Below are 22,136 nucleotides of genomic sequence, written 5' to 3'. Positions count from 1 at the left end.
GATTTTCCCACAACCTCCTCTCCATAAATTTAACTCGATCATGTGGAAAAGTCAGCAGAAAAATTATTTCATCTTTTCGGCATAATGAAACTTTAAAGACGGTCAAGATATGTAGAATTTGCCTGGCGTCTGAATGTTTACAAACTGCATGTGTCATATGCAGAACACCGAAAGGCATCACACTGCGAAAACGCAAGAAACACGCAAAGAGAAGACATATATTCAGCCATAATTGACCAGATCTTTAGAAAAATCTTACAAGTTTAGGGACAAAATGAGAAAAAAAACTGTTACACGTGGCGATATGAAACAACGTTTTAAAAAGAATTTCTCCCTGGGTTTCTCAGTAATTACCCAGGGTATAGAGAGAAACATGTACATTTCATTATCGTCCCTATGAGAAGTTAAACATTGTGCCAGTAGGGGGAGCTACTCCTGAGGTTACTAAGGAAGTCGGGAATCTTCCGTACTGCCCTCTCATGCATATTTTAAGTTTGTATTCGTATCATTTCGTAATCGTGTCCGCTTTTGTCAGATTATATTTATGTGGTGTAGATAAAATGCGACCATGTACAACAGAATACTACAGTTTAAGAATTTATTATCAAACTAATCACTGCTGATTCGACAAGATCAGATCAATGCTCATTAAATGCTAGAATAATTGCGTTCTTTGGATGAGATTTGTTCCTTGGCTGGGAAAGAAATGGCTGGCTAGAAATAAGAAATATCTGACCGTATAATTAAAACAGCTTGAACAAATATATATGTCCCAAAACACTGAGTCCGATAGGCTTTACATGGTACCTGCGCATATGCGTGTTCGTATACTCGCTGTAGTTTTTAAGAGGTAGTTTAGATGTCCTCGTTTCGATGGCATAAAGGCAGTGTTTCACCCAATGCTAAATATGCAATTACATGAGTTAAGAAACACTGCCATCTGCACTCTAGAGTCGGTCCCGTGCTTGAAACATGTCCGTCTGTTCTCAGGAAAATACCACCCTGTCGCAGCACGATACGTCTGTTTCATTCCAGTTGCCTGTTCGCAATTACTTTTGAACTCAATGTGATTCTCAAAGAGAACGAAGAACTATATTATCTATTCCGCCACCAAACTGAAGCGGAGGGATTTCAAAGATTACTCCGCCATCTGTGTTAACCCTTTTAGCCGGACAGATGTAGCTTAAATACTTCGCTTCCACAGAGGGCGCTTTTCATATCTTCATAAAAAATGTAATTTTCTTTTAGTTATGGAGTGCCGCATCTGAAACGACTTGGCTAACTTTTTTCAAATCCACATGAAAGTTTGGCTGTTTGGCCCATCTGCAAAGTGGGAGTAATTTCGTGGTTACGGCCATCTAGAGACGGACTTCACGTCTTTGAAAATTTTAAACGTAATCCATCAAACCGTTTCTATGTGCTGTGTTAGCCGTCTCACAGACGAAGAGGACTTTTGACACTGGTGGAAATAAGCTAGGGAAATATTCGACTCGCCAAGTCGGAGAATTTATTGCTTGGCGTAAAACGCCTGTGATATTTAAAAGATCGTGTGAATGACTTGCACGTGCTTTCCGTGTGAGGTGAGGCAGGGTGGGACACGCAGTGTGGTAGAGTTTATATATCTCTATAATGCCGACGTTATGCGCTCCATAACAGGAGATCACGCCATGTTCATCAGAACGAGAATATCGGAATTTGATTCAAATAGGCTTTGCTAAAACATAATCATCAGTTATAGGAAACAGTTTGTTTTGAAGCATTCTGATTTTTATCTTTCACACATTTTATGAAAACATCGGTTTAAACAGGTGATTATGATTTGTTTGTTTTACGGAGTTACAGTCCCAAACCCTAAAGTCAGCTGTAATTGCATCTAAGAGTAGTAATGTTACATTGTTTAATTAGAAATGGACCTGGTTTTGAGCAAAGAAAAAAACGGGTTTGACTTAATGATCGAGGAATCATTTCCCCTAATTGTATATAGCACCCAAATAAAAAAAGTTTATATGTATCATTTTTGTGTATTAAATAGATTACAAAAGATAACCAAACGATAAATTAAACCACGTTGCTTAATCGTTTTAATTAGTAGGTCCGGTTTTTATCCCTATTTATTTTGGTTCTGCGGTAAAGGTCGATTTTTTCCATCCTTTCATCAAAGTGGCTGTATTCTTTTAACATGCCGTTCGTCCCCACCCACACTGACATAGCTGGTGACCTTCTGTATAATTCAGCCTTGATCATAGAGAGGGGCTGGCGTTATATTTTAGTTAGGGTAACGCGGAACCCCCCCACATGACTCAGCTGAACTGGTTCTCTGTGTGCGAGTTGTACATGCGTTCAAGCCATCACGTCGATGCCCTTTCATCAGAATTTGTCATCTTTAATTCCTAGATTACTTCTCAGAAATTTGAAATAATTGCAAAAACATAATTCTTCTGCCTACATCGGCGAGAGTTGCGATTCCTGTAATTAATACCATTCCCACACCAGTTTTTCCCATCCCTGAAGATACGTGTGTATCTACGAGACATATAGCCTTGCGTTTCATCTTTCAAACAGAAACAGATTCTCCCCATCAAGGCTCTCCTTAAGATAGTTTTATACGGTAATCATAGATACGAAAATCAAATACGCGACTGTTTTCAATAAGAGGTAATTGTCACTTTGTGCACAAGAAAACCATTAATGAATTAGCTTAACTGCTAGCGCCGGGATATGTTCCAGTTTTCAGAAACTCAAAGAATATTAAAACATACCCCCAGCAGAGAACGGTAACACTGAAGCTGATGCGGTGAAAAGCACAAAAGAATTTTCTGTTGAATATTTAAGTTTGGCTGTGGGTTAATTTATCGTTTACTGAAACAGGTTTAGAGGAATGAAGTCATATGTTTGCAAGTATATGAAATCAACTTCCATGTTTCGTTTTGGAACAAATCTGCATACACTTTGTAGGATTATAAAATGTTATTTGTCTGACTCTCCGGCAAAAGGAAAAAGTTCCATTTCACAAATATGAAAACGTGGACAAATCCAGATTTGTAGTTTACAAATTTCCCGAAGCGGTCATATAATCAAGCCTTACTTACATAGCCTAAGGGTATATGCACTTTGCAAGAGAATAAGGAAAATGTATTTTTGTGTGAGGTTGAAAAATAAAAACCTCTGGGAGTTTTTTTCAGAATGTTAACATTTACATATCTAAAGAATTTCAGTGTTTAAAATTTCCCAATTTTAAATCATTTGACAGTTAACAGAAAACAGCGGCAGAAGATTATATCGTTTCGCCACAATAAGGCAGTTGAACACACAAGTGTTGATTGTCCATTTCAATATTGATTGACAGGTTTGATTGTCGCGGCTGGCGTCTCCATAAACCCACAGCGTTACTGTCATGTGCCCTGCGTCAAACACAACGGCTTGACTAGTCAATCAGTGAAATTACCATCCCCCATCCTCCCCCCATCCCCCTCCCGGTGTTTCTCGCTCCCTCCCACCTACGTCCAAATACTCACCCTCCTGCAGGTACAGATTTGATATAAATTTGTTTTTGTTCTTTAACTCGGTTTGAAATATTCATGATGGAACGGAGGGGATTTCGTTCCGCAGAGACATCGAGTGAAATTCCGTCTCCGTAATCAAAGCCTTATTCTCGCTCTCTCTCCTGGTATTGTCGCCCTTCAAGAGCTGACAGAGGCCGTCCGATGCACCCATCTGCTTTGAATGAATATTTCAGGCGGCGACACTGCGTTTGGGGAAAAGTAGCGAGAGAGGGTTCATTTTGTGATTTTGCAATACGTTTAGGTGTTTGTTTGATTTTGTTGCAGCATCATTCAGTTATTACGTTAGTCTTTTCACGTTGCAAACGCGAGCACTTGTATAACTTCAGAGTCTGTGAAGTCCAATTCTGGTGTCCCCTGCCGTAATATTCCTACGATATTGCTAAAAGCGGCAGAAAACCATATTCACGTATTCATTTTTATAAGAGTATGGGTTCATAGCGAGTGTGGGGATCGGTACGGACCCTGATATCCCAACCCTTATATCTGGATCAGTGCAAGTTGGTAGACATCCCAGTAAACTACTGTAGCTTCAGCTTCATCGCGGACGTTAATAAAATTTGAGCAATAAAATGCTTGCCAGAGCAAGGCTTAAGCTAACCACTTCCTCAACCGCACGTCCATCTCGTTCAAACTCAACGTGTACATTGAACCACACTGACCTCAATCTCTGAGTCAACCCCAGCGCTGAAAAAAAAATCATCAAACCACCAGTTTCTTCCTCAGTTGCCCCTTTCTAATGCAGCCTCTTAGTCGGTTCGTAACCCGAACACTGTCAGCTTCTTAATTTACTCATTAATGCACAGATGTTTGATCTTCAGAGCTAATCTTATCATTTTTATCATTCAACCTTGATCATGTACTGGCATTAACCCCCCTAACCCCATCCATTGACGTGGATCCGAAATATTTACACCTATGCCAGATTCAAACTCATCAGTCGGTGGATCCGAACCTAAGCAGACCAACCGGCAAATTCCCTTAATCGTTCGGCCGTGGATCCGAAGCAATACATACGAGCCCCCGGATTAATTTTTGTTTTGTTTTGCTTTTGTTTTGCTTTTTTTTTAATTGTCTATGCCCAACGAACTGAAAAAAAACAACCGTCGGATTCCTGGCATATTCAAACCTAGTAGATCCGAATGCAAAATGGCCAACTGCCAGATGGCCGCTCAACTTCGCACCTTCGCGCTTAAGTGGATCCGAACAATAACGTATGAGTCGCCCGCTTCCATATTACATTTAAACTAATGGATCCGAACTCAGACCAATCGCCCTAAAGGACCTGAACCTGAACAGGGCAACAGCCTCATTCAATCCTAACGGATCAATCCCCAAGTCTTGCCATAACATGTCCCTTCCACCCACCCACCCATCCCTCCACCCATGCACCCCACCTTCCCCACCACAGTCTCTGCCAGCAGCCAGGAAGCATACCCTACAATCCTACAACTGAGGAAAGGAATACAAATTACTGTCTCCGTATCTGCAGTCTTTATGAGAGTTTTACAGTTACGTTTCGTGTATGATTTCTGCCTACCACATTGAAAACCAGTTTGTGCCTTTTATCGTGGTGCAAAAATTACTGGTTCCTTAATCATGTTGTTATTACTTGATTAAATTTTTATTTTCTTTAAAATAATTTTTTGTTTGTATACCATCAGAGCGAAAGTGACTGACTGCAAAAGACGGGTGACCAGTCACCACATCCGAAGTGATAGGGTTAACATTGTGTTCAAGATTATTGCACACAGAAACTGCGCACTGTGAGTTCGGAAACGCCAAAATATGTTCTGGGACAGAGGGCTTACTTTAATGTTTCATCCTGCCCTGTGAGGAGCCTTCGTACTTATGTACAGTCGACGATTACACACATCACTATTGATAGCTCTATCATGAAAACCCCTGACAGCGCTGTGCCTGGGGACAAGCGTGTCACCCGGGGCTCTGACAAGGGTTAATACTTAGGCGACAAATCACACGACGTAAGGATTTATGTAACGGTTGTTTGCCAGTCTGATGGGTGTGGCCGTGTCTGCGAGTGCTGTCGTTGCTGCTGCTAGCCTTTTCGTCATTGCGGTCGTTAGTGTCGTTATGGCGTTCTTACAGTAGTTGTGGGTGTTTTGCTTGTTTCTCTGTTTGTTTGTTGCTTAATATTGCCACTACAAGTTTCCAGCAATGTGAAATCCGTCTGTAATAGAGCTTGGATAAGATCAGTTGTACGGGTAACGGTACTACAAAACACATAAGAAGTCATAAAGGCAGTAGTATTAGTATTGCAGCTGCGGTTGTGATATCGTGCATTTGGTGCATGTCTTAAAATGTCATAACGTCTTTTTGCAACGCATATATCTCGGAACGCAGCATGCAGCGTAGTGCAAACAGAGACGGACACAATCTAATGCCACAAGCGACTCTGCTTTGCACCCAACACTATAAACTCCACTCACTGACCTGTAAGGAGTTTGTAATATGATGCGAATCCTACCAAATCTCCAGATGTTTCTTTACGTGCTAATATGTATAAACAAATACGCATCTACATGTTCGCTTCACTTTGGCATCACAGTAATCATTTAGTCATATTTGTTTAGGATTCCAGAAAAGTTTATTTTTCTTTTTGTGCGATGTGGTTTACTGCTTTTCGGACTAGTGTGAACGGAATACGTTGATAAATATGGCTTCATCGGACATGGCGGAGGCTTCGTGTTTCTGCAACTGTGAAGGCGTTTTGTTGATTGAAAATAAATATGTTTTCGTGTGTTTGCTTTGCAATAATAGCACAGAATGCACTTGTATTGAATGGGTTGAACACCGTTTCGCACTCATGTTTACTGTTAGCAATATCGGTTTCCGTCATACTAATTATTTGCTTACTTTTCACCCACATGGCAATAGTTTTGTGAAAAACGCATAATAAAAATAAACGTGAAAATATCATTTGACAAGCGGCATGTTCTTCCCATAATGATCGCTAACACTTCTATTTAGGAATATTATTGTGTTACACCGCTTAATATTAACCGAACCAGTTGAACCTTTGGGATACATTACGAAATTCAGGTTTTCAACTTCCACGCATTGTAGCAACCGTCACAACACTGATAATAATAGGAGCATATACCATGAATCTATTATTTCAATAAAAATACACTGATTATAGACCACAGAACTTCAAAGCCCATCATATACAATTCATATTATTAATCACAGAAATCATATTTACCCTGTGTCTTAATGAGTTTTCTTTCAAACAATACGCCATCCCATTAACACACGTTTCGTGTGTACAGTCATAAGCAATATACCAATCAATCCTTCCATCTCGTTCAGATATCATAAGCTAGATCTTTAATTATCCCCTGTATGTTTCACAGTAAGAATAAACACATGGAGGCTGTATTTAGCCTATCGGGATGTGAGTAATGCAATGCTTATGAAATTAGCCTGTGACCAGTAAGTAGACGTTCCACGCTCCAGCTAATGAGATGATATTCTATGTTACTAATGACAATACGTCTTATTCAGCAAGAACGCACAAAATGCAAATTCTACCAGCACAATACATCCATATAAAACCCCAGTATCTGCTTATATTTGCAAATTCATTTATCGCATGATTACATCGTCATCGGATCAATATAGGCCTTCATATATAGACACTCGGCTACTGCCATCTTTGCACTGTTAGCCATGTCGATGCTTGTTCAATAGCCTGACCAGCTCCAATCCAAGAAAAGTCGTATTTTCAACTTTAATGATTTCTTGTCTTTTTATTCTTTGATATGGCAAACAATCTCCCTGATACCTGTTTATACTGCATTAAATGTGGTTCTTTCATCCCTGAGTCAAAAGTCGAAATTCGTATTTTTGTTCTGTTGTTTGTTCTTATTATTCTACGAATCCTGATTCTCAAAGCAAATACGGTGATAGAAGTTTCGCTAATCACTCGATTGCAGTGGTTGAAAATTCCCATTACCTGGCTAAATTCACATGACTGTAATGTTTATTACTCAAATGACAGAATTCCCCACGGGATCAGGTGGCCTTTAAGATAATTGATATTTAGGCCGTCTCTTCGCTAAGCTAATGAGACGAGTACTCTCTTCATTTCCACATATTCTTAGTTAATATCATTGTGGAAAAAAGAGAAATCATTCGCTTTGGATGTCTATTTTTGAAATAATTTCTCTGCGCATGAATACAACGTTACAGTTGCCGGTTTACCGCTCATGTTATTCCGAGACGATGTGGCTTTGAATTGTACGGGATTCGATAATCAAAACATTTGCAAAACACGCGGTCAAGGGGAAAACCAAATTAAACCTCCATTACGCAGACCCGCTAAATCAGAGACAACGGCAAACTCAGGGGAACAGAAATTGAAATGAACGAATGCCACACAGATCAAAGCTTTCACCGTATTATGAGAATAAATAAGGTTTTGAGTTGTCCCCTAGAATGCAACCTGCGTAATTATAATGCTCATTTAGGGAGATTGAGTCAGGGCCCATATGAACAGACTTGAAACATGAGTCGGTTCAAACTTGGCAAGACTTAGGGTCGGACAGTTACAACCTGATGAAAGCTTTTTACTGATCATAAGTTCAATCGGCCAATAATACTAAATTAATTAGAAAACTTCACAGTGATCAAGGTGTAATTATGAAAGCTGATTAACGCAGCCGTTTAATTTTCTACAGTCGAGCGACATGTTGATGTAATTGAAGCCTGTGTCACTCCGTGCATTAGACAAGCAATGTCAATTGCAGTTCGGCAACTAGGCGGAGCTATATCACGACAACGTATATTTCACACAGAAAGCGTACATTGCAATGTTAAGTACAGATAATTGAATTTCCACGTGCCCCCCATTTCTGAATCATATTATTACTTACATACGAGAATGAAAATACCAGCAGTCAACACTTGTCAATCTTATGTTTTCCTTGCAACATATTATGTCAATTATATGCAAGCGAAATGTATTTAACGTTAAGACAGCTAGAATCAATATTTATTTGCTCTTTTTAGGTGAAATAGTAGGCTAGGAAACCACACGCTGAACATCAAATGTCGATGAGGTAAAACGTCTTGAGTTGGCGAATATTGATTTAAACAAGAGTGGTCAAACTTTACGTAAATATGAAACAATGCTCCTATTCCTTCTAATCATTTAGCAAGCAAATCAAATACGCGGGATGACTGCGGCACAAACACATCCTGTATCTAGAAGGTAAAACTCAAAATAAACAAGTGAATATAAACAAAAATGTCACATATCACATATATGTCACGTACCTACATGACTTCTACATACAAATCACATGACAAATGTCGTCTTGTACGAGACGTGATCAAAGCAACAAGTGAAGTTGTCAATAACAGCTGTTATTCTCTAATTAATACAGATGAGATTTAGGAGCCTGAAGCAAGCCTGTCATATTTGGAAGAATATTTACATAAAACACTTCGCCAGAGGCAGTACATAGATTAAATGTTCAAAGTATGTTGCACGACAATAATATTTATTGCCGTACCTGTCATATTTATTTGAAATCAATGAGAAGGTTGGCTTACTTGGCAACATTTGGGAAAATAAGACACTTAATTTATAACGCGAGTAGACTTATTTTATTGTCATGTCAATATCAGACAACACGTTGCACCGTTTACAAGTATTTCAGTAATATTTCACTTATTATGTAAAGTTTCTCTAAAATCATCGATAGCATGTTAATAATATCGTTATATGATATCCTTGTACAATCAATTGATAGCATCCATTCAGTGGAAGGGAGTCGGTTCATCCAAACACTGATGTCAACTTTAGATTAGAAAGTTGATTTTAATCTGGTATTTTACTTGTTTAGAGTTTTTTCAAGCCACATTTCCCCAAGTCACGATGTGACAAAATTGAGATCGCAAAAGCCAATTTGTCAGGAAGGCCTATGGAGGCTTCGCCACGAGACCAACAAAAACTGGGTGTATTTAAACAATCTGCAAAATAAATGGGGATTATTTGATAAATGCAATATGTTTTCATGGGGACGTTTTTTTAACTGCAGCGAAAGGTCTGCTTCTACAGCAAACTAAACTCTTGGAAGGTCTTTTTGTTGATCATTGAGTGCACCAAATGTACACCTCTATTATATCGCGAAATAGTTCCATTATACAGAGGAAGGAACAAGGTGGTGCTGCACACGACGCGTCATTACGTGGATTAAACTAGCTCTCATATGTATAGCATTGTGGACAGAAAGTACAACGAGCTCACAGTTAATTCAAATAAATCCTGAAAAACATCCACGTTAAGACGTCATATTATACACATAAACCCCCAATTTGAATCGGGATGGAAGAAGAATATTTTTTCGTTTTAAAGAAAACAAATTGTTAGATTAGTTATGCATGACTATACTGAGGAGAGTATTGTGTCTTCTGTAAGGAGAAAGGTATCCGAATGTATGAAGGCCCGAGCAGGCATTTCTCTTGTAACACATTCTGTCTGCGTGTATTATAATACAAGCGATTAAAATGGAATACTTCGAACTATTAAATAATCAGTTTATAGGCCATTAAATTTTCAAATGGTTAAATATTACCACACGTCTCATTAGCTACCCAGTGTGTTTCTCGGGTTTGAAATGAAAACAAGTGTGTCCTTTTTTCCGAATGCTTCGACCTGGGGAACCATTTTCTAGAGCCTGTGACCCGCGAAGCATTAATCTTGTCACAGGACAAAGACAAGCTACGAGTCTCGTGCAAGATGCTGGGTAGAAGGCGACCCCCCTCGGCTCCTCCCCCTTCACCATCTCACCTGGATGGGGACAATACCAATGAGGGAATCGCTGAGACGAGACAAGAAATATGAATTTTATGTCTGTGAACTAAAGAGAAACTCACAGGATTAAAACACACTTCGAAGGATTTTTGAGAGCATCGGTGGTTAGCTTTTGTTGCGAGCCGATTATGACGGTCGTAGAATCAAGTGTTTCCGCCTTGCCATTTCATGATGTTCTTGAGAAACTGAGGACTTAGGGAACTGTACTACCTGATAATCAAAGATGTCGAGATCGAAATCTATGGAAGCATGCACACAAACGTAACAAACAAAGGTTCCCAGCCACCATTGTATATAAGGTCATGTGACAGTGTATGCGCCCCCACGCGGGAAGAACGCGAAACAGGGGCAGATAGCTCCACTTACCGTCGTCTCTATCATCCTCTGACATTTTGTCATCATCGGGGTCGTCGTCATCATCATCACTTCTGAGAGGGCCGACTGATTTATAAGCGTCTTTCAAATGTCCGTTAACGTGGAGGTTGAGTGGTTTGTCTGAAACAAGCCACCAGATATTGCGGATCAAGAGTCGGAGGGTGAAGTTTAAAGTTAATTTAGTCAAAGAAACAGAGCTATCTTTCTGAAAAAATGCATGCCTACAAAAAGGAAGAAAAATCAAATGGATTCCACCATTGCTTTGCTTTCAGAGCTGAGAAAATCTGGGCTTGCCAAATCATTGACGTCTTCAGCCACTAGGAGGCACGTGATAACGGGATCTAATGGCAAATGTTTTAATACCAATAAATTCGACTTAACATCATATCGGAAAAAATAAATTGGGATTATTTAAAAGGTGCTATATATTTTCATAGGCTTTCAATAGCGGCGAAACATAAATCGTAGGTTTGGTTTCATGAGAAAACTATTAAGTAGAGAGCCTGTATGAGAATTTAATGCAAGCTCTACGATGCCCAAGAATGTTCAATGTTTTGACATTGGCAAATAAATCGTCACTGATTTCATCAATGGTAAAACTGGAAAAGCGCTTTAAAAACGACAGTTCTTATGCAAACCACATGATATACTGATATCTTGAAACAGTGACTGGGTTTTTTAAGCCGTTTTCAGCAATAGGACAGCAATATCACAGCGGGGACACTTTAAATGTGTTTCCCAGTCTGTTCACATATGTGAAATCGAACTCGGACGTTCAGAGTGACGGACGAATGCTGTCACCTCTAGACTGAGCACTGTGTAATGGCCATGGGAGTGTCAAAAGACTAGATGCAGCCTTAATGTTTACTAATCATGATAGTGTCTAGAGGATTATAATATGGTAACTCACTTGAATCGTTGTCCATCATCCGGGGATGAACCCGGTCTGTATCGTAAGGGGATTTGCCAATGACGTCATCGCGACCTCTGGAAAAATAGCAATAGAATGAGTTTTATGCCACTTTTAGCAATATCCCAACAGTATCACCGCAAGCGACATCAGAGTGAGTGAGTGAATTAGCCGCGTTTATCAATATTCAATCAAGATCACTTCGAAGGACACCAGAAATGACCATCACAGATTGTGACCATGCAGGAAAACGAACCCGGACCTTCGGCGTGGCGAACGAACACTTTAACCACTACTAATACTATACATAGCACATCTGAACTTGAGGTCATTTCAAGTAAGTGAATAAGACACATTCTCCATTTATATATACGCCCATAAGTTACAAACATCCAATACAACAAGAACCATAGATTTAATGGAACAAAAGTGTAGACGCAAGCTTACGATGACCGCTTGAATCACTTGATAGTGGGGACAACGTGATATTCTCAAGGTGCGTTAGTTCTCGGAGACGACTTATCTCCCTTGCACACTCAAAGATGCTATGGTTATGCACAGAATTGTTTTCTTCTTCCTCATTCTCCTCCATCAAACTAAAACCATTGACCGTAAACACTATGTTAGCTTTACGCTCAAGAACGCCCAGATAGGGTTTAGTCATAAATACGAAAGGAATTCTAATCAATAGACAAATAGATTTGTTCAACATCTTGATGGTATGATAAACCCATGGTCTTTAAACATGCAAGTTAAACACTAAGGCGCATAACACCAAGATAACCCCGGACGTCTGTTATTTTAGAAACTGTGACATCTAAGATGAACAAAACGTGTCTCTATATATATCCGTATCCTCGTATTTGCGTCCTTCATTGGTGCAATTCATGCTTTCTGTTGAAAGGACATACAATATGCCGGCCACGGCTTTCCGCGAAGCATGTTAGTTTAACATTCAGATGAAGAAAATGTTGTGCTACTTTTACGCAATACATCTTTCAATCTTTTTCACTGATGATAACATTAAAGCTTTACCCAGTTCATTACAATGGGTTTTGCGTATATATAGAGAAATCTAGTTGATATTGCTTTGATTTTTCAATTTGAGGAGACTTTGAAGCCTAAGATACAAATTTCTGACGTATATTGTGTTTTGCAATAAATATTTATCCAATTGAAAAACAACTTGTTTTTAGCTGCCGTGATTCATTTGATCAAGTCCAAACAACGAAATCATCTTCTATGACGAATTATAGAACAGAAATAACGCTCAAGATATTTGAACTTCCTTCTCTGAGGAGATGATACATAGTTATCTCCCTTTGATAAATCTTTGGTATTTGAAAATTACATCTAAAAGCGGAAGCACGTTTACTCTGTTTCTAAAGCCTGTCTCTTCAATTAAGAGTATACCTGTTGGAGTACGCGAAACAGGTTTAGCGCACATGTCAATATTTTCTCTTTTGTTTCGTGCTTTCACAGCAATAGTGCAATTGAACGGACTTCAACAAAAGCAAGATGACTTGGCTCTAATCGTCGTTGATTTAATACGTGTGGGATTGAATCCGCATGTTGATGGCAAAGCAGCAACGGCGTCTGACTATGAAGAGCCATCATCCCGCTGCCATTATCAAATGGAAACGGAAGCAAGGTCGAACCTAAGTATTGTGCTGAAATCTATTTGGAATACAAGTGAAAAGCACGGGTTGTAAGGCATACGAAACGATTTTCATATACGTCCTTAACGTTGTTGAAAACAACAGTCACGGAAAGCTGTTTCAAGCCAAACAATAAATTCATTTGAAGACAAAAAGCACTGTGTTGTTTTCATCAATCGATGCCAATAGCCGTAAAGAGATTGCGCTTAACGCGATACGACAATTACTTTCCAAAGAAAGGGCGTGGGGAGCATTTGTTTTTAACAATTGGAAACAAATTTCTTTGGATGCGTGAGCGAGCGTTAATCAGCTGCATGTTGTATTTTGAGAAAAACTCTCCGAAACATATGTGAGATGCATTGTCTTTTGTGAAAATTCTTTATTTTTGACTTCAAGTGAGTTCTTTTCTGCTTTCAACAAAAGTATAAAGAAAGCCAAATTGCGATAATATGTTCGCTGGGAGAAGTACAGTGAACGAGATGGCATGTTTGGTGCTTAACTCTCGAGGGTTTTCTCTCGAGGGCAACAGAAATACTGAACGCTTATTTTGTACAGAATGGATGACTATCCAGTCTTGTTAGAATCCATTACCATATTTCTGATCGATGGGAGACTCTTATCCCGCATGCAGGTATTTATTTAATCACAACTCCCATTAAACGACTTTTATGTGAACTTAGTAAAATGTTTATTTTCAAAACTATTAAACCTATTTAACTTTTTGCTCAGATAAAGGCATCAATCATATTTCTAAGCTACAGAGAGGATCAATGTGGATATTTCACATTACGCAACATCTTTTGTTGGCTATTGGCATCTGAAACAAAATCTCATAAATATTAATATCGACCAAAAACTTTATACTTCACAGATATGGTTTTATAAGGGGTCTATAATAACATTAACTTTTCTGCATCTGTTACATTCACTGTAGCTAATGATCAATTTCGTGTCAGATGTTCATTAAACACACGCCTAAACGTGTATATTGACTGTATAGTTGAAGGTGAGTAATGACTGTGTATTTGAAATTGTCCAGTGACTCAATGAGTGAACTTGTCCGGTGGCTGTAAAACTGAGTGTTTTTGGAGAATGTGTGTTTAGAACTGTAGGTGCTCTTTCGCTCTGTGTATTGATGTGTCCTTAAGGCGTGTAAACGAAAGTGTTTTGTGGCTGTGTAAACGAAGGTGTCTTGTGGCTGTGTAAACGAAGGTGTCTTGTGGCTGTGTAAACGAAGGTGTCTTGTGGCTGTGTAAACGAAAGTGTCGTGTGGCTGTGTAAACGAAGGTGTCGTGTGGTTGTGTAAACGAAGGTGTCCTGTCCTGTGTGAATGAAGGTGCCCTGTGGCTGTGGTAATAAGGAATTGCAATGAACACGAGAAGGAAATGGGTCGAACTGTATGCATGAAGGTGCGCTCAGATTGCATAGGAAGCTGGAACGTTTTTGCGCTAACTACCAGATCAGGCAAATATATCCTTGTTGTATCACAAACGAGAACATGGTACAAACACATCTACGTTCTTGCACTAACGACAACGTGAGACAAATATAGCTACGTTCTTCTACTAACGACCATATCAGACAAAATATATCTACATTTGTGCACTGACGACCATATCAAATAATTATATCGACATTCTTGTACTAAAGACCACATCAAACAAACATATCCTCGTTCTTGCACTAACGACCACATGAGACACATGTATTCTCGTTCTTGCACTAAAGATCATACCAGACAAATGTATCCACGTTCTTGATCTAAGGACCATATCAGACAAACGTATCCACGTTCTTGTACTAACGACATCAGACAAATACTAATGGATTCTTGCATTAACAAACTCAACAATGCACTTTATCCATCTTTATTCAAAATACCAAATATCTATAAGCTTTGTACTAATCGTTGGTAGGGTGAAGTTTTGTATCAGTTTGAAATACTTAGGATATAACAGCTTTGTACAATTCCAGATATTTAAGCCTTGTAAATGTCTGTATACAATTCCAGATATCTAAGCCCTGTACTAACCGTTCGAAATGCTAGAGATATATAAACCTTGTGCTATCCGCTCCAACTACAAGATATCTATCCGGCTCCTAATGGTAACGACGGCGGTGCTCGAACCAAAGTGAAGCCATTCGCGAGGGGTACACACGAAACGATTGTACTTGAGGGACCTTGGGTTCACCAAGTGCTCGCTATATCCCCCTGTATCCCGCTCCACAGATCCCCTTACTCGACCGAGGTGCTAACAAAATTACTTTTCCACTTGCCCAACAATTTCTTGTTTTAATGGCAATATACACACCATCTGTGAGCGTACTGCAGATAAACTGACGGAGAGAGTGGGACATATGTTACCCCGGCTCGCCAAACTCTACAACAATCTGTTATTAATTACAGAATTGTGAGAAGGCAATAGTTTCAAGACAGCGCTTATAGCCAACACCATCGTCAGGGTTTCGTACAAACTATGTTTTGTTTGAGGAAATCTCGCAATGACCGACACGGCCAGCTTCTTTGTGAGTTCTGTTCATTTTTTGATATATAATACGGGTTCAAAGAAACAAATGATTTGTCATGAAATCGTCAGCAATAATTTTCTTACCACAAATTGGGTTTTTCTCATTATTTTGTCATTTTCTATCAGAAATAGGTTTCTAAACACTTTCACGTGTTTGATAGATTTTCAAGACGGAGGTACCAGCTGCAGGGAACGGATACTTGCTGCTTCATAACGAAAATATCATAATTAATTATTTCACTCTGCATATCAAGATGCTTTAGTAAGTTAATATACTACAAGTATGATATGCATGGACTCAATCTGCATCTTATATTGTGCATCAAACACGAGCTTGACAAATCTGTTGGCCGCATGTGCTTTATGTTCTATAAGAATCATCAGGGAGCTACCAGGTGTAACACATCACTTGAAAGGTTGAATATATTTACTTTTAGCTTTGGGCCGAGGCCAATCTAATGTTCACGGTTTATTCATTAGGGGAATGAGCGATGGACAACACTTTATATCAGACGGATGAGGAACCGTCAGATATACCTTCTTGTTTTTGGCATTCTATATTTTTTTATTAGATTGGAGTGAGGCAAAGTTGATCCTTATACCTAGTGCTATTAATGTTAACCGTAGAATTATTAATAGTGTGTAATTCTAAATATGTTTAGTCTATATCTTATTTAGTATTCCTACACATTTACAGATTTGTGCATCTACTTAGCTTTCTTATTTTCACACTCGTTCTATTCCAATACATTTTATGCTTAAATGATAAGAATTTAGTCATCCATACTTCAAGAGTACCTACAGCTCCGTTCATCTGATTCTCTTTGTCGTAGTTTAGTTTTGGGAATGTTTAGGGGTTAAAATCATTTGAATGAAACAATCATCAATGTTTTATAATTGAATGTAACACGATACCCCCTGAAAAAGTTCTATTTATCCCCACTGCATAAATTAAATTCGCAATTTCTGTTTTCAACATTTTGAACTTAACATCTCTTTACAAACCTCATAAAGTTAATATTTATAACCTCGTAGAAGTTGATAAATTATTTAAAGTTAAGGGACATCTTTGTGTACGGTTTATGACAAGTATAGATTTCACAGAGATTAGGAATTCCCATTATAAATCCAAAAGTATTGAAGAAAAAACACATTAAGATGTTTATCTCCGAGCTACAAAGTACAACGCACTTCTATTCAGAGAGTTCTAGGAGCGTAATACAGGCTTATTTACATCGTAGCGCGAGATAGAGATTACATATGCACTGCTTCAATTTACATGACAATAGTGACACATCTCAGCTCATAATCCTAATGTTAATTGTAATGTCTTACATTTTTGCTAAATACAGTTACCACGCTTGTCTATTTTGATAACGCGCGAGATAATCGTTTTTCCTTCTTTTCAGGTAGAGAGTAAATGAGTTTTGGAGGACCTTGAAAAACTAATTCTGTGTTGCTTCATTACATGGGGTGTTTTTCAATTACTGCAGTGCGATCATACACTAACCGTGTTATTCTCTGGTTACATTCTTCACTCCAACATACCGTGATACATGCGAAAAAGTTAAAATGGATGCGCAGTGATTAATGCAGATAACATACACTTTGCAGAAATGTCGTTTCCAAAGAATCAAATATAATATCACTGGTTTGATGGGAATATGTGAATTGAGTCTTTCTATCAACACAATCGCATGTCTTCCATATCAAATGAGAGACAAAATACGAAATAAAGACATGTGTGGTCTAAAGATTAACAAACTGATATGACGCACATCGATGCTAAACTAAAACACACACATAAATGCATATACATTATGGTGACCTTTCCAAAAGTCTCATTCCTTCAATGGCGGTTTTCTCTGTGACATTTTCCTAACTGCATATGTTTCCATGTTGCATTTGACGCCCAGTTCAATCTGCTTGTTTGAATAACCGAGACTGGTTATTTTCTGGCAATGACTTTCTATATTTACAATAACACCACATGGGCATTTGTGTTCATAGGTTTATAACATAATTCCTATACATAAAACAACATATTAGCGCACACGCATTGCGAAGACACTTACGGAAAGACGTACCTGGGTGACATTAGATCCGACTCTGAACTTGACCTGTCCTTGATGATTGATCCGTCAGGTCTGAGGCCGAGGTGCTGAGCCATTGCCATGGAGACTGGTGGGGACATCATGGGGTGAGTGAGGGGCATGAAAGGAAGGGGTCCCATAGCATACGGATGGTGTGGGAAGCCATTGAGTAGGGACTTCCGGTCTCCTGGAAAATACGAAAGACCTATATCGATTTATTGATTAGAAATCAAAAGGTTGGCAAACATACACAAGAACAAAACATCATATGTTTATAGCATTTTAATGACATTTGAAGATGGCTTAATCTTAATAATATTGAACTGAATAGGACAATTTATGTTATCACTAGGTATTTTCACTATTGATGACACTATGTGTATACATTGCAATAATCGACAGTTATTGTTTAGACATGGATAACAGATGTAGTATGTAATGTGTTCTCATATGTAATGTGTTATCACATTTAGAGGTGTACATAAACAAATGATCAGATAAAGGTACAGGAAAACCATCTTGTTTGTGATCCAAGAATCGAACCAGTCTAAGTGGAAACATAAACACCGTGATTTCTGAAACTGTTCACTCGCTTGATGGTGGTGTATATTTGTTAAACCGCGGTTATTATCGAAAACCGGAGCATGGAGTAGGAAATAGTGAAGATTTAGGACAACCGGCTTCAGTGGAGACAATTCAGGCTTAAAATGTATTTATTCAATGTTGTTTTTCGGGCAGTCATGTGGAGTTCGATATTAGTGCTGGAGTTCGTCTGATGTACAGACAAATATGACATTTTCCAAACGCAGCTCTGTAATCAAAAAGAAAGAAAAGACATGCAAAGGTCGTGTTTCAATTGAGATGCGTCTGACAAATCATTGAATTTTCAAAAGGCACAGCAATTAATTATTCCAAATTAACCCCCACTTAAGCCTGTAGTTTTATGTTGTTCCTGTCAAATGACTTAATGATCGACGGCCCCATTTGTCACTATGGCAGCGCAAACTTCCGGGGGCTGACCGATGCCGGAATTCGGTTCAATATCCCTTCCGACATTTGTATTTAACCCAGTATGCCGCATCCAATATGGCGGTCACCATGTGCTCAGGCGGAAGTGCGGACGACAGGGGTTTACGTTCTACACCTGCCGTACAAAGATAATATGATCTTATAGTAATTGATACCTTTATCAATTTCCAATAAGCATGAGTAATATGGCTTTATGGAAACAGAGGATTTCACACGGAGCCTCGCTGCGTTTCAGCAACTAAAACGAACTGACACATTCTATTCAAATTCAAGAACTGTAATTTATTTGGGAAAAGAGGATGGGAGCGAAAGAATGATTTTGGGTGGGGCCGGGGCGTGATGTAAAGTGATATGGCGAAAGAGACGCAGTTGCCAAAACCATTATTACAGTTGTATCGGGGGGATATGAAACACAGTTTTACTTTTTTTCAAATTTAAATATTTATATTCTTATTAAAGTAATGGGTCAGGAAAAAATATTTAATGTATAGGATTTCCATGTTGGAGATAGGGGTTGGTTTGGAAGACATGACTGCAAGACAAATGGCAATAACTGGCTTGTCCCTTACTTCAACTAAAAGTACTTCCTGCGATTCTAATCCTTTACATAATTAATGCCTCATAAAAGTTCATTTTTTTCAAAGTTTTAACAGTTGAGTCGATTTCCGAACAAAGTAAGTCGGATGCAGTAATGGCCATTATCTTACTCAATGTTATTGTTATCTCTCAGCCTCCGCGTGTAATCTGATCAATACTATTTTGAGCCAAACATCCTCAATTCTAAATAAGCCTTTATCTGATTAAATGCTTATAATTCTGTATCACTTCAAAATTTAAATGTTTCCGTTTCAGATCGTTACTCCGTTTTTCGAGTAACCCTTGGCCAATACGATATAATAGAGAATATGGTTGAACAGGAAGTGAATTAAATGGCGACATCTGTACATGGGTGTTTAGAAAACTTACATCCGAGTGGACGAACGTTATTTCAAGCTGTCATTTATAATGACAACAAATAGGCATTTAATGATTCTAAGAAAGCGTATTTATTTCAGCCTCGTGCTAGCAGTCGTGATAAAACAGAATATATAGTCTGTATTGGGAAAGGAGTAATGTTCAATATCTTTGTTACCATAGATGAAACGGGTCAGGTAATCCAAATATTAAATAAGAATCGGAGACCACGTGCCCCGAATTAAATATAAACAAAAGCATGGCAAGCAAACAATTCTAACGTCTTTAGATTTCTACATCAAAGATATATATTTGTTATGGAAATACTACCTCTGACGGATCGTTATAAACTAAACACAGCCTTTCTTTACGTTACATGTATCAACACAAACTGACTAGCAATAATATTTTTATTGTCAAGTCGTCCAAATGTTGCGCTTTCGGTGGACGGGAAATCGCTATACTGTTAATCAACGCCTTGGATATGAGACGAGACAACGATGATGTCATGCCGTTAAGGTCGCGTGATCTCGCCGGCAGCGGCAGAGACAATATGAAATATCTTACGTCACTGACGTGAATTATACATGACGTGTAATTAATTCAATGTCAACCTGAATCATACAAATTATAGGTATGTTTGTAAGCAATATGGTTCCTTGAACATCTGGTTTATGACGTTTCTTCAGATGATAATCTGAGAAAGGGATCCGTTCTGTCCCTAAAGAAGAAAAACTCATTGTTTATATTCGCAGTTTGATGGTCGGTAGAGTAGCCTTGTAGTTGAAGCGTTTGCTCGTTACGCCAAGACCCAGGTTCGAGTCCCAACATGGGTACAATGTGTGAGGCCCATTTCTGGTGATATAGCTGTGATATTCCTAAAAGCTTCATGAAACTAAACTCACATGGTGTCAAATGTCACGCGTTACGTTGCTGAATTATTATTTCAAGACGGCGTAAACTGTACTCAACCAATGCAGTCGATATGATTTCAGATTTCATCTAATTTCGTTTACATGTTACATTTAGCTCTCAGTATCCGGGTTCATATCGTTTAGCTATTCCACATAAATATACTTGTACCTCAAGGAAATCAATACATTGATTCTTTATAACGTTTTGTTCCTTTCAGTGACATGTGCTTTTAATTGTTACACTGATACCTAATTTGGTACATATATATATATATATATATATATATATATATATATGCCTTCCCAACAATAGAACTACTATTTTAACCTTCTTAGAATTGTATACCGCTTTGTCTCGGGTTGAAACGGAGAGTTTTCCAAAGTTTATTTAAAGCTCCACGGCAGTATGGAACTATAGAAAGGCACACGAGGTGAACCTTCCGACTTTGTCTATTCTCTTCACAGCGTCTAAATAACGAAACCATGAAAGCAGATCAAACAATCTGTCTGTATTTTCTTTAACAATATTCCCTCGGTGTGCGTTTCATTCTCTCGGATACCTTGGATTCACCTGTGCTGCTTAAAGAAAACTCGAGTATGCTCTGAGGCTAAGGGAGCGGAATACAGGTAGCGCAATATTGATTAAAGACGCCGACCTTCGGGTGATAGTCCACTGCAGTAGACACTGGTAATTCTGTATAGAGGCTTATGATCTCAGCTGCGCTAGATAGCTATACTAGAAGACTATTGGCGTTTTGATTTGTCTCCTGGCATCTGCTTCATACGGGACACCTTGGCAGGATTACGTGGCAAGGATGAAACGCTGGAGCCTTTCTCCTTTCTAAGTCCTACAAATTCACGGACATATGCAACCATACCGATCTTCCTGTCAAGCTTATTGAGTTTTAGCCGATAGAAGAGCACTTTGGACTGTCTTAAAGATAGCCTTTGTTTGGGTTTACGGGGCTTTTGTGCTTCAGCAAAATTACTCGACGTCAAGAGTTGAATTGATCAGAAATAGAAAACTACATTTCCTCTCTGTCAAGGCAGCAAAACCAACATGTAAAGAAAGAGAAGCCGTATGAGCTGGTGATACGCCATTATGGTCTTCCTGTCGTGGCGCTGACAATGTTTTCCACACGACAAGAGAAATAGATGTGGAACAATAACGTCATATTTGGTTTCATTTCTATTTGTCTGCGCTCAAACTCAGAAGAGAACTCTTAAAGGACAATGGCTTACCGGTCCATCACGGGTTGTGTCCGCCTATT

The 22,136-nt window shown here is 38.7% G+C and overlaps 1 protein-coding gene across 4 annotated transcripts in view; it reads right to left on the bottom strand.

Moving 5' to 3' along the window:
* LOC137273950 (dachshund homolog 1-like) overlaps nt 1-22,136 on the bottom strand; it is an 88,044-nt gene that overhangs the window by 24,367 nt on the left and 41,541 nt on the right. The window contains exons 3-5 of one of the 4 annotated variants that reach the window (XM_067806873.1): nt 17,963-18,173; nt 11,690-11,766; nt 10,771-10,899 (exon numbers count right to left, since the gene is read on the bottom strand). In XM_067806873.1, coding sequence (XP_067662974.1) covers nt 10,771-10,899; nt 11,690-11,766; nt 17,963-18,173 — 417 coding nt within the window. Of the gene's footprint in view, nt 1-10,770; nt 10,900-11,689; nt 11,767-17,950; nt 18,174-22,136 lie in introns of all 4 variants that reach the window. The other 3 variants (XM_067806872.1, XM_067806874.1, XM_067806875.1) reach the window with 3 other exon arrangements.

The sequence above is a fragment of the Haliotis asinina genome, chromosome 2, assembly GCF_037392515.1.
Source record: "Haliotis asinina isolate JCU_RB_2024 chromosome 2, JCU_Hal_asi_v2, whole genome shotgun sequence".
Taxonomy (NCBI): domain Eukaryota; kingdom Metazoa; phylum Mollusca; class Gastropoda; order Lepetellida; family Haliotidae; genus Haliotis; species Haliotis asinina.
The sequence above is the reverse complement of the archived record's forward strand: the minus strand, read 5'-3'. Positions and strand labels throughout refer to the sequence as shown.